At 36.5% G+C, this 13188-nt stretch overlaps 2 protein-coding genes across 3 annotated transcripts; one reads left to right on the top strand and one right to left on the bottom strand.

The window, feature by feature from the left end:
• Positions 1 to 501: 501 nt before the first annotated feature.
• On the top strand, positions 502 to 8547 carry lin9 (lin-9 DREAM MuvB core complex component). The gene is made up of 15 exons (XM_079639010.1): positions 502 to 640; positions 1814 to 1846; positions 1972 to 2063; positions 2176 to 2280; positions 2384 to 2514; positions 3398 to 3523; positions 3727 to 3884; positions 4183 to 4316; positions 4437 to 4562; positions 6305 to 6406; positions 6494 to 6574; positions 6677 to 6802; positions 6930 to 7112; positions 7377 to 7474; positions 7623 to 8547. The coding sequence occupies exons 1-15, from the start codon at positions 610 to 612 to the stop codon at positions 7726 to 7728; spliced, it is 1632 nt and encodes a 543-aa protein (XP_079495136.1). The 5' UTR covers positions 502 to 609; the 3' UTR covers positions 7729 to 8547.
• A 24-nt stretch (positions 8548 to 8571) lies between these two features.
• mixl1 (Mix paired-like homeobox) lies at positions 8572 to 11715 on the bottom strand. 2 transcript variants are annotated; one of them, XM_079639008.1, is made up of 4 exons: positions 11564 to 11715; positions 10259 to 10519; positions 9951 to 10159; positions 8572 to 9423 (listed from the first exon to the last, which is right to left on the bottom strand). In XM_079639008.1, exons 2-4 carry the CDS (start codon positions 10356 to 10358, stop codon positions 8758 to 8760), a joined length of 975 nt encoding a protein of 324 aa, XP_079495134.1. In that variant the 5' UTR covers positions 10359 to 10519; positions 11564 to 11715; the 3' UTR covers positions 8572 to 8757. The 2 variants fall into 2 exon arrangements, with proteins under 2 accessions (XP_079495134.1, XP_079495135.1); XM_079639009.1 differs by lacking the exon at positions 11564 to 11715 and having other exon boundaries at positions 10259 to 10647.
• Between the last annotated feature and the right edge of the window lie 1473 nt (positions 11716 to 13188).

The following is a 13188-nucleotide window of genomic DNA, read 5'->3' as shown; positions in this document are numbered from 1 at the left end:
TTACTATGATCTTGCAACAAACAAATACCGCAAATAAACTATGGCAGAGCCTTTTTTCTAGAAGGCACAATATTTAAAGGGCCCTTATATAAGCTATACAATGTTCTGCTGTCATTTTGAAGAAGTTGCTTGTTTTCAAACTACTTTTGACAGGAACTGAGTGTAAATATGTTTTAATAAATATTTTTTGATTCCATGAGTTTCAAGAACTAAAGAAGATTATTTAAGAAAGTTATTGTAAGTTATTAGGAAGTAATTCATTTTACTTTTTCTTTTAATATCAAAATGTAATTTAAATCATTTGTGTCATCTTGAGGCCCCCTAATGTGCCCCAATCCCCTGGTTGACAAGGCTGACAACCGCTGGCTAAACTGGATACAGAAGATGAACCTTTTAAAACATGTTTTATAAGGATTATATGAAAAGAAACGGCATCAAAATTCCTAATGCATCTTAAGATTCTAATTTTTCTATACCATGCAGCTAAAATGAAAAATATTTGGATCGTTTTGTGAGCGCATACAGTCGAGTGTTTGTTTGAACTGCCCTCTCTGTCCCACAATGCATCGCGGCACTCGGCCTTTGAAAAACCGGCGCGGCTAATTCAAGATGGCGGAGCTCGAGCAGCTGTTAGACGAGAGTGAGTAAAATAACAAACTCCTCGCTAAACCTTCATAACTCTCCTGCCGAGCATGTGTCCACTTTAAAAGCGCTTTATACTTCAGTTTACTCGCCATACATTTAAAGTGTTTTTCAATGTTATGAGTGGTGTTAAAATAGACGCAAAGTTATTAGCGCTGAGGCTAACGAGCTAACAGTTAGCTTTCAGAGGCTACTACTATAAATAAATATCATACCTGAAGAGATTTTTGCCTTAAAATCCTGTTATAATCATTTATTTATAATCAGACCAAACCGTACGGCTGGTAGTAGTAGTGTGTTGGTTACAATACGGACAGGGTTGAACTTTACAGACATTTATAGGGTCGTAACTCGATGACAGCTGCTGGGTTTTGTTGTTCTTGTCAGTGTCAGTCTGTTTGTGTATTAAAACACCCTCCATATGATGAACAAACACGTTCCATATGTTCACAGAACTCTTCCTATGTTAAAATACGCTTTTTGTATCATGCAGTACTGTTTTTTGGATTTTATCTGGTTCATCTAAATAGTTCTCAGTGGATTGTTTTGTTCCACCATCATTTATACATTCTTTGTTGTATTGCATTAGGGTGGATCATGATGTAATTCCTCAGCTTTGCTCTTCAAGTGTTGTTATTGCCATTAATTGATCATTATTACTGGTAATATTTGCAATATGAAGTGATTGTATATTGAGCTAAAGCAGGGATATAAAATTACACATTGTTATTTAGTTAGTTCTATAAGCAGCTTATTGTTACGAATAGATTATTTGTGGTTTCTGGTTGGATCATCATGTTTGGTGATTTAAAATAATTATAAATTTATTTTTATCAACGATGGTGATCCAACCAGAAAACCACAAGCTGTGTCACTTATCACTGCTCTAGTTCAATATGCAAGCACTGTATAGAAAGAGAGTGTTAAAAATGTCTGGAGCATTATTGATGCATGATAGCATTTTTATTAAGAAGTTGGTATTCTATTTTTCCAACTATATTGTTGAAAAACTTTGAGTTGTTGAAATAGCTTTGAGGTGCAAGATAAATAAATAACTTAATTGAAATATGATCTAGGACTTTATCCTGAGTGTGTTGCAAGGTTGTTGCTTTTGAAAACTTTATGTGTAGAAATATATTATATTAAACTCTCTGTGCTCTTTTACCTTCAGGCTCTTCAGCTAAAGCTCTTGTAAGTTTAAGAGGTACGTCAATATTTTGTTTCTGACACAAATACATTGCAATGCGCATTGTCACAAAATGCTTTTTTTTCTTTACATCCCTTCCACAGCTGAGTAATTGTTGGCACTTTTGTTTTGTTCTTCTATAGAAGGAAGTTTGTCTAATACTCTAAATGAGAAGAACAATTTACCAAAATCTCAGACCACTAGGGGACGGAGCAGTTATGTTTCTGTGGAAACGGTAAGTTGTCATTAATGCTTCATACTCTTTTCTGTATTTTCAGGATTGCTTGCAATGGTAGCATTTTAGCATGTATTGCTCCCCAATGTCTCATGTCTGCTTTGTCCTTCAGCCAACCAGGAGCTCAAAGAGGAGTCGACTGTCGTGTGAGGATGAGGAGCGGCCTCTCGCCTCCAGATCTCCCAGGAGGAGCCAGAGGGTCACCGCTGTGCCTCAGGTGAGAGACGTCCAGGATGTGTTTTTAATAAGAAGGATAGATGGATCTTTTGACATGAAGTTTGGTGAAATTGCATTTTCATTTTGAATGTTTGCCTTTGCAGAAACTTACAAATGTCACAACACCAGACAAAAGGGTTTCACAGAAAATTGGTCTGAGACTAAGAAACTTGCTAAAACTCCCCAAAGCGCACAAATGGTGCATCTATGAATGGTTCTATTCAAATATTGACAGGTATGTTTTGCAGACTTTATTTTTCCAGTCACTGTGCGCGGTTCTTGTGCTGTTAAAGTTTAGAGTAGGCAATTTTTGGGAATTCTGGTTGAAACATTCTTATCACATCCTGATAGCAATCAATAATAGAAGTGGTCTAAATATTAAATAATGTACATATATCATCTGTGGATGTCTCAGGACCTACTAATGTTGGTCCAATCATTGCATTCGGTCCGTGATGTTCCACTCTGAGTTGTCTCCTCAGACTCGGATTTATGCGTTTCTATGTCAACACTATCAATGCCGAAATAAATCTGCTGCAGTCAGGTGGTACAAATAAGAGCTCTATAAGTTGTTTACATTCATTATTATTGTAATGCTATGTGCTTTGAGACATGAGGTAATTTGACAGCTTCTCTTATGACGCTTTGCTGAATGTGCTCTGGCTGTGAGCGACCTGTGCGTTCATGTGTTTTGAAGGAGGCTTGGATTTGGAGATGCTCTGAACGAAGGGTGGGATCTAATGCTTTCAAAGCTAGCTTGATATTGCTAGCCCACCTGAAATTGCCTACCCTAACTTTAATATTCACATTCTTAAATTTGTAATCATTTCGATTATTGGACAGTGAGAATAGTGTCTCTCTTCCATGAATAAGACATGTATAAATATATATTAATAATAGTAATAGGCTAAATACATTTGCTTTAATGGTCTCCTTTTTATTTTAAGCAAATTCTAGATAAATATTATTTAAACTCTAAAGTAAACAATATTACATAGATGAGATTTGCTAACATTAAACTTTATTAGGTCTGTATCAGCATTAAATTGGAATATTGATTTACCACTAATATTTTAAGTGATTGTCTTTCCAAATGTCATCTTTTTCATGTTCTTCAGGCCTTTATTTGAAGGAGACAATGACTTCTGCCTGTGTTTGAAGGAGTCTTTTCCCAATCTAAAGACCAGAAAATTGACAAGAGTTGAATGGGGAACAATCAGAAGACTTATGGGCAAACCTCGAAGGTTAACAGACTCCTCATTTTTTTAACCTTATACAGTAATCACAATAAATACCCATTTTTATTATATTAAATACCCAATACATTACTCATGATTTACAGTTAGAATATCTATACATCTAGATTTGCACATTGAAGCTGCATTAGTATGCAGATATCTTGCATTCAAATGCTTGGAGTTGTGTGTTAATATATTATGTTTTTCAGATGTTCCTCAGCATTCTTCGCTGAAGAGCGAATGGCTCTGAAACAGAAGAGGCAGAAGATGCGTCTCCTGCAGCAGAGGAAGATCACAGATATGTCTTTATGCAAAGACTTGCCAGATGAGATTCCTTTGCCCTTGGTCATCGGCACTAAAGTTACAGGTGAGGATCTGATTATACACGTTTGATATCTGACATTATCTGACGCTATCAGCAGATGTGAAAAGAACATTTCAAAATAGACTTTTTCTTAAGAATGTGAGTTTAGAAAGAGTGAACTTGATCAGGTGATGATCTAGTTTTCTAAGTTTTGCACTCTAGAACCATCATTTCTTTGCTTATTGTATAGGCAAATTAGTCTATAGTCTTCTAGAGCAAAAGAAAAAATGTACAAAATGAAATGGTTTGAATGAAGATATAACTTTTTTCCCTTCCTTTTTCTCTTTTCTTTAAACACTAGCTCGTCTTAGGGGTGTCCATGATGGCCTGTTTACTGGTCAGATTGATGCAGTGGACACCAGTGCAGCAACATATCGCGTGACTTTTGACAGAAATGGGCTCGGCACACACACTGTTCCTGACTATGAAGTGCTTGTAAGAAAAAAACTGTTTAGTCATAAATGGCTATTATAATTTTTCTGTCATCCAGTCTCTTCATTAAAAACCTTGTCATTTGATTTTAATGGCTAACACTCTCCAATGCTTTCTCCCCAGAGTAATGAACCTCATGAGACGATGCCCATATCTGCTTTTGCTCAGAAACAGCGGCCACCTCGTTTCCAAAACTTTCTGACCCCACCCCGGGGATCCTATCCAGGCTCAACCCAGTCCATCTTAATGGTAAAATGAAACTTTCAAAGATGTGTTCCTTGAATTAGTGGTGGTTAACTGGTGTGTCATCATTACCCAAAAAATGTTTTGCAGGTCTGTTCTGCTAGGGTTGCATGGCTGCCGGGATAAAACATTGTTAAATGCTAGAGCTGTGCGATTAATCTTAATTGATTTTCGATTCCAACGATTATAAAAACATAATCAAGGTAAAACGATTAGTGTGCCACTTTCCGTCTAGCAGATCTTCCTTTCCTTTACAGCGGTGAGCTTTCGTTTCTCCCTAAAATCCAAATTAGCCGAATAAATGACTGCTGTAAAATTCTGTCTACTGTTGCTAAGCTGTGGGACATTTTTGATATTAAACTGTTTAAACCGCATTAAGCTGCAAAAGAGACCCTGTTTCCATGTCGGCTTTCTGTGTGTGCGCTCTGAGTCTGAGCCGAATGCGGATAAGCAAATTGTGGCTAAGTGCATGCACACAAAAAATGTCAAAATGCCTTTTTGGAGAGTATTTAAGTTAACACAGTGGGTTATGTCTTAAATAAACGCGCAGTGTTGTGAAAGAAAACACCTGTGTAACGGTATCTGTGCATTAGCTCTTAAAGTGACAGCAGCCTTATATATACCTTCAGCAGTCTGTCATTAATGATAAACAAACAACAAATGACAAAGGAAAATCACTCACTGCTCTTGACTGAATAGCTTAAGTAGCTTTAATAAGGTTATTTTACATTTGATTATAATTTTTTGTTGTTGTATGCTATTACACCCTCCTCCCCACCCCACACATAAAAGTATCTATGACAAAAACATTATATATATAGCCTCAGATTTGGTGCGAGCAGAATACATTTTCTCATTAAATGTAAATGCTTTTCTTTCTTTTTTTACATCTTCGCATCCGACTAGATCTCTTCCACACTCACCATCACTGAAACACTGATGCTGGATCCGCCTTCACTAATTACTAGTTAATCGATATTCAAATTGAATTGTGATTGGATAGTAATTTTGTTCTCCAAAATATACTATGACGTGATTGGTTAACCTTAGATCAGGCTGTTCTTGCATGACAGAAGACTGCTACTTGCTCTTTCGCTCAGCAATGAAGAAATTTTAGGAAAGATAAAAAACGGGACAAAGGCAAAGCATGATTTGGCTGATTTACGTCACGTCTGGTCACCCTACTATTGCTTATCTGAATCCCACTGTTAGTACATCTTCCTGAAAAACCAAAAACACTATTCATTTAATTTGTATATTCGTTCTGTTGTATCTATTTATTTTTATAATTTTGTTGAGAACCTTTTTTTTTTAAGTTAGTTAACCATGTATTAGTTTTTGTTGATAATAAGTGTCGATAATTGTGATATTTGGCTAATTGTTACAATTACTTATATCGTGAAATAAGACTTTGATCATATCGTCCACCAATAATCATGTTAAATAATCATCATTTAAATTTTGACCAAAAATAATTGTGATTATGATTTTTGCCATAATCGAGCAGCCCTACTAAATGCCAATAATTAAATGCAACAATGTGCAGTTTGTTCTGACCTCAAGGTGTCAAGGAGTCATTTAGAAACCAAACACACAATCTTTAAAGTCAATTCTATTTCATAATAAAAAAATTCAGATTGTTGGGCCTGTAGAAAAGCATTTTGAATTGGGCCTGTAGAAAAGCATTGTAGAAAATGCATTTTATACATAAAATAAAAAAATCATAATTCTCTTTGCTCTCTTCCCAGGATAATGACCCTCTATTCAGTCAGTCCCCCTGGAAAAGTAAACTGACAGGAACTGATGGAGAGACATTGGGTGGATTTCCTGTCAAGTTTCTTGTGCAAGTGGTGAGAATTGCAGTCACTAATGTTGTCTAATTTACTTGACTTTCGTTTTACACAGAATTTTGTCATTTTGTTTTATTTTCCTGCTAGACACGGCTGTCCAAAATCCTCATGATTAAAAAGGAACATATAAAGCATTTGAAGGAGATGAACACGGAAGCTGAGAAACTAGTAAGGTTTTAAAGTGCTGTCAGTAAATGACAAGAGCTAATATGGATTTGTTCTTTTGTAATGGTTGTACGGCAAGTCACTTTTTCCATTCTGCCACTGCAGAAGTCCTATTCCATGCCGATTGGGTTGGACTTGCAGAAGAGATATGCCACAACAGTGCTGGACCTGGAACAACTCAACAAAGACCTCAACAAAGTCCTCCATGAAGTACAGCAGTTTTGCTTTGAGGTACGTGTTTTTCCCCCTCTCACTACACTTCCTCTCCAGATGTTCAGTTCTGGTTTTCATTGTAATATTTTTGACTTAAAACATGCATTCAAATTGCGTTCACTCTTCTATAATCTTCTCTGCTCAGCTGGCCCCAGATCAGGGCATGCAGCCTGCAGATCAGCCCAGTGAGCTGCGACGGCGCTGTGAAGAAGAGTCACAGGACGTTGTGCGTTTGAGTAACGCGTTGCCTGATGGAGAACAGCGTGTCCAGAGCCCCGGCCTCACTCAGCTCGTCTCTCGTCTCACGGCACTCCTCCTGCAGATCAGGGTACCAGACTATAGTGTTCACTGTTGCATGTCGTTTACAACAACATAGAACATTTGTACATTTTCTGAAGAAAAAAAGATTTATCATCCTTATCACTAAAAGGCATTTACATAGAGCGCAGACCAAGAATTTGGGATTCAGGATTGCCTTGATCCAGCTTAATTAATACGAGCTTAACCAAGTTTTTGTCCTGCTCTATCAAGCACTTTTACATACTACATGTACATTGGATCCTGATCATATTTTTCTCATTATTTAATGCAGTGCTTGGCCGAAGGGGGAGACTTAAACTCATTTGAATTCAAATCACTCACAGACTCTCTTAATGACATAAAGAGTTCAATAGATGACTCCAACCTCAGGTAATACTTATTTTACTTTGTTTTTACTGCATTCGTTTAAGTTTTTATTTGACATAAATGTTGTTGTTTTTCCCATTTCCCAGAACTCAAAACATTCATGTGCTTTGCTTTTAAAAGATTGTCATCTACAATAATCTGTGTTCTACAGTTGTTTTCAGGATAATGTGGAGATCCATGTAGCACACATACAAAGCGGTCTGAGCCAGCTGGGCAACCTCCATGCTTTCTCTGCCAACAACACCAACAGAACGTGACTGAAATAAACTTGCACGCCTCCCGGAAATCCGATCGCAATTGCGGATAGCAACTCACCTCCTCAGATCACCACTTTGTTCTTTTGTGTTCGTTCTGTTTGACGTTATGGAAGGTCAGAATGTTTGTTCATTAACTGTACCTGCAAAAGTAGTGTTCAAATTCCATGCCCGAAGGCACCAGTGTCTTGGATGATGTTCGACTAGCTAGTAAAAAAAAAAATGGAGTGTGAAGTTTTTTTGTAGATGTAAATGTTTGACACAATTTAAGATGTTACTCGCACTCAATTTGATATTTAAGTTTCCCCTTATTTTTATTATTATTGCTGGTCTACTACTAGGGTGTGTACTACTCCTATGCCGAGCAACACTACTTGCTGGTGCAGTTTGTTTGATACTGTTTCGCATTATTTTATTTCCTCTGTTTCTTTCTCAAAGTGCTTAACTTTGAGTGTCCTGAGAGAAGAGGTACTGTTCTGTCTGTTTTAAACCGTTCTGTATGTTTTAAATATGTACATTGTAGATAACTGTACAGTTCACTCAAAATATATCAATAAATCGATCATATATAGGGTAATGTGGACATTTTTGACTTGCCAGATTTAGGTATTTTTGCAAAGAAACCATTCTGTTTATACAAGGCCTATAATAGACTGCTGTGTGGAATGAAACAGTTTGTCTTGTCCTTAGAAGAACAAATAATCACCCAAATGCCCCACTGGTGTGTTTTTCAATGCGGTAGTTTTGTGTGGGTTTTTTTTTAACCTGTAAGTGTATGCATGACACAAAACATTTGTAAATAAATTGATTTCTATTATCTTCATAAAGGCTCAGAGTCTGTATTTTGGTGGTTTATAGAGATTTTTATTATGAGTGTAGAATGTCTCCCTTTTACCCCCATATTGTGTGATAATCACATACATACATAATATACAATAATATCTGAAATATACAATAAATATCTGATTTTCAAACCATACATGTTCTTCAAAGCTTCAGATAAAGTCTGTGAGTGTAAAAAGTTAAAAAAAGCTAAATGAACCCGTTAAAAATGGCTTCTCTTTCCCAATCTGAGTCAGAATCTGAGAACTCGACAGCTTCGCTTGCTCTGATCGGAGAAAAAGTTCCAAAACTTCCTGGCTGGACCTTGACTGGTATGTTTTGGACAGAACAGGCGATGTGTTTGGGGGATGATGAGGACATCATGAAGTTATTCTGTGTTGGGAGAGGTGGAATAACCACCTTCATCTCTGGCCCAATGGTTTTGTTCGGTGGGAAGTTGTCGTATTCCACCAAAAATTGCTTCATTGTAGATTTAGCATGGCTTGCGGCCGTGAACTGTCCATGTCCCTTCGGATACTGCTGTGTGTAATTGCGTGGCACCACAACGCTCAGGTGATCTGTTTTGATTTGGTTCTCCTCGGTTCTGCTGAACATGCATGGAATCGTGGTTGGGTCGTATATGTCACCTTTCAGGGTGCAGATCTTCTCTTCTGAAGAGTTGATCATCTGTTGACTGAAGTTGTCCATCGTGGCAAACTTTGGTGTTCTTTGGATCTCTAGGCTGATGAGGTTCTGATGTGTCGTAAACTGGTTCATGAGGAGATTGTTGGGGGTCAGTATACTTCCACTGGTCTTGTTGGGAACAGGAATTCCCACCTGGCGCCGTGACTTTGCCCTTCGGTTCTGGAACCACACCTGAATGGAAAATGAACACAGTTTAGGAACCTGATGCCAATCAATTATCTATAATATATTCAGTGAACAGAAAACCACACTGGCATGCATTCACACAACTGTAGAAAAAACCGGGGCTTGTTGTCACACTTTTTCTAAAACTTAACGACATGTTGGGGCAAGCTGTTAGATAGTAAAGCAAAACACTTTTCTATGCAAATATGTTTAAATTTTGATTAAATATTGAAGACAGATAAACTTACATACATAGCATATTACATTCATGTATGGTATTATTTTTTCAAACTTTAGATAGATCTGAGAATTTGGTTTAAATATTACATTGACATTCTGTGTCAAAAAACTTCACCTCTTCTTGACCCCTCTGAGTTCAAAGTGTATTGAATAAACTAAAACTTATTCCCTGGCCAATAAAATGTTAAAGCTTTTGTAGACGTTAAACCAAACGTGTGACAACTAACCCCGGCGTCCCGTCTAATGTTAAAAGCAGGTATTTTCCTGAGGAACATTGCAAACAGAAATCTCACCTGGATTCTCGACTCTGGCAAACCGGTCAGTGCCTCAAGTTTCTCTCTTAAATAAATATCAGGGTATTTGGTGTCCAAGTAAACTTTCTCCAGGACGTCAATCTGCTGTTGAGTGAAGTTGGTGCGTTTTCTGCGGTGCGTAAACAAGCTCGCGCTGTCCGCCCTGGAGGCGCCATTGAGGAACTGCATCCTGTCTTGAGCTGCGTAATCTGAGGAGAAACACGAGTGAAAATTGTATTAGTTAAGCGTATTGATTACTTAGTCGCACTCAAATGCATTTCAAGAAAGATTCCTGCGTAAACACCCACCTGTTGTGTGCATGTTTGTCCTCCTTTCCAAATCTGCGGTTGGAAACAGCTGGAATTGTTTTAAGTGTCCATTCCCAAGGTTTCCATGCACGACTGCCATTGTGACCTAGACCTTCTCAGGTTCAGCATGCAATAATTTGACTTTCCTTCGAACTGCATTATATATCCAGTCAGCCAGCCTTCCCTCAGAGTTGATCAAAGTGAAGCTGAGAGGCGGCAGGACGCAGGTGTGAATTTTTGACATTCGTGGGTCATTTGCATCTGTAAAAGGTTCGTGTGTGGGTTTAATGGGATCTCAACCCGAATACACATGACTTGAAAAAACATGTACGTGTATTGTTGGGTTGAGATGTTTCCATGATCAGCTCCTTAGATCAGTTTGCAGCCTTGCACTTCCTGCAGACTGATCACCTTTTTATACAACATCTCGTAGAAATGCATCAGAATTTATATGGGTCTTCTATTGGGCCCTGTATATATTTTAGAAAATACTCTTTGTAGATATGCATAATAGGAGGATTCTGTCTGTTTTTTTTTTTTTATGTAGCCTAATGTATCCAAAAAAAAAAAAAATCAGTAATATTTTCACAAAATACTTTTTGAAATACTTTTTAATATTACTTTGTGATATATTTCTTATTAGCAGAGTTTTATATTTGTTTATAATTTAATTCATATTTTAAGATTAAAAGGCTGGGGTATGTGACAAGGGTAAAAGCTAAAACAAAGCTAAATATTGAAAAAAAGCACAAAAATAAATGGCAAGAGAATGAAAATAAACTTTTAAAAGGTTTAAAGTGGCTGTCTTTTAACAAACAGATATGTGCAACCCCTATGATAAAAATGTTCATAGTCAAAGAAACAAAGTATTGTGGATATATATATATATATATATATATATATATATATATATATATATATATATATATATATATATATATATATATATATATAGCATTGATTGTTTTGAATGCCATGGAAAAAGCATGTGTCATATGGACAAATTTGGCCTGGATTTTAACCCTCACCTGAGAAGAACCTGTAGAGTTCATGTAAAGACTGTTCATAATCTGACAATGATTCAGACAGGTTTTCTTAAAACAGACGACACAGGTCCAAACAGTCGCTCCGCTGAATACTTGTGAAATGACAATAAACTAAACTTAAGAAAACACATTTGCTGTACTTTTGCAATAATGTTAATGTATGCACTCCTTTAATCCTCTTTAGTCTTGTTTTAAATGCCTCCACTAGATGAATTTTTTTTAACTTTGATCAGATCCAGGGCCACAATGATTAACTCACCTATTCATAAATATCACCATCTGGAAACATCAAACATAAGGCTGTGTCTTTTGATGCGGGCAACAGCAGCAGCTAATGATCAACCATTAACACATCGGCTGCCATCTTTGATAGACAAAGCTTTCTCACCTCCAAAATACCTCCATAGACAGAGGGATTAGCGAGGGACATTTTGCCCTTAATGTCACAAATTTGTTGGCATCATTTGTCTAGACATTTGTCTAGAGTTTATCCTCTCTCTAACTTTTTTTTTTTAATGTAAAAAAAGCCCTGAATCGACTAATCAAACTATATACATCATTTGAAAAAGTTTTCTGTTTAATAAATGATCCCCATGGTTTCACAGGCAAGTCTTGGACTAAAATGCATGTTTGAGCTGTTTTAATAAAAGCAACTAGCACTGATATATCTTAAAATATGTCAGTGGCATTGTTTTGTCTCAAGATTCACACCAGTATGTTTTTTTTTCTAAGGCACGTTTATAAGCTGCTTAAATGGTGCATTGGTAAAAGAAGCCTCATTGGTGGTGGTTAGGAAGTTTTCCCTCCAAAGAAAAGCACTAAATAATAAATGTAATTAATTATCATTCATTATTATTATTTAATGTCCTTATTGAACTAAGGCCTAATCCTGGCTTAATCTAAACCCTGTCTGTGAAACCAGGCCTATATCCTTCAAAGATAACCCATTTTGTATTAATTTAATCAAAGCATGTCTAAATTTTTTTTCAGACAATGTAATAAATGCAAACCTACAAATAAGTATTGCTGTTTATTTCGCCTCCATGAGATAAATGTAGTTCTTATGTCACATTTAAACAATCCCTGAGACAACGCAAGTGCAACCATACTCATAAAATTTTCATCAAAACCTCTGAAATCTTTGGATATTAATGTGTGAATGATTCAAAACGCAAGTGGATTAAAGTACAATATGTTGCATTCAATTTATATTATACTATATTAGAACCATAACCAATGCACAACAGTATAAAAATGTAGCAGGTTGATACTCTAAAAAATGCTGGGTTGTTTCAACCCAATTTTGGGTCAAATATGGACAAACCCAGCCGTTGGGTTACATTTTTAAATTAAATTTTTTAACCCAACGTTTGGGTTTGTCCATATTTGACCCAAAATTGGGTTGAAACTACCCAGCATTTTTTAGAGTGAACATAAAATGGCAAAAAAAGAAAGAAAAAGCAGCACAAAAGTATACGACTGAAATTTCATGAAGGATCCATCCTGAAAATTTGCTGTTCTGTGAGGCTCGTACAATATTTACTAACCCTCCCAAAGTCTAACACTTGTTTACACTCTACGCTCTAAAAAATGCTGGGTTGTTTCAACCCAATTTTGGGTAAAATATGGACAAACCCAAATGTTGGGTTAAAAATGTAATTGAAAAATGTAACCCAACGGCTGGGTTTGTCCATATTTTACCCAAAATTGGGTTGAAACAACCCAGCATTTTTTAGAGTGTAAAATGTAGCGTAAGGAACATATTTACATTATGAATCTTCCAACAAAATCACACAACATGCTCACTTCCTATACGGACACCAGTTTGGTATCATGTTTCATCTCTCTAATATATCTTTCTCAATATTGAATACATTTTTATAA

Source organism: Phoxinus phoxinus (assembly GCF_949152265.1).
Source record: "Phoxinus phoxinus genome assembly, chromosome: 16".
Taxonomy (NCBI): Eukaryota; Metazoa; Chordata; class Actinopteri; order Cypriniformes; family Leuciscidae; genus Phoxinus; species Phoxinus phoxinus.
This window is presented reverse-complemented; position numbering and strand designations above follow the sequence as displayed.

Excerpts from the sequence above, each read along its gene's own strand:
- lin9 (XM_079639010.1), top strand. The coding sequence starts at position 610 with ATGGCGGAGCTCGAGCAGCTGTTAGACGAGA. Across the intron at positions 2,281-2,383 it reads GGGTCACCGCTGTGCCTCAG|AAACTTACAAATGTCACAAC; the intron begins GTGAGAGACGTC and ends TTGCCTTTGCAG. Across the intron at positions 3,885-4,182 it reads CATCGGCACTAAAGTTACAG|CTCGTCTTAGGGGTGTCCAT; the intron begins GTGAGGATCTGA and ends TTTAAACACTAG.
- mixl1 (XM_079639008.1), bottom strand. The coding sequence starts at position 10,358 with ATGGCAGTCGTGCATGGAAACCTTGGGAATGGACACTTAAAACAATTC. Across the intron at positions 10,160-10,258 it reads GACAAACATGCACACAACAG|ATTACGCAGCTCAAGACAGG; the intron begins GTGGGTGTTTAC and ends GTTTCTCCTCAG. Across the intron at positions 9,424-9,950 it reads TGCCAGAGTCGAGAATCCAG|GTGTGGTTCCAGAACCGAAG; the intron begins GTGAGATTTCTG and ends TTTTCCATTCAG.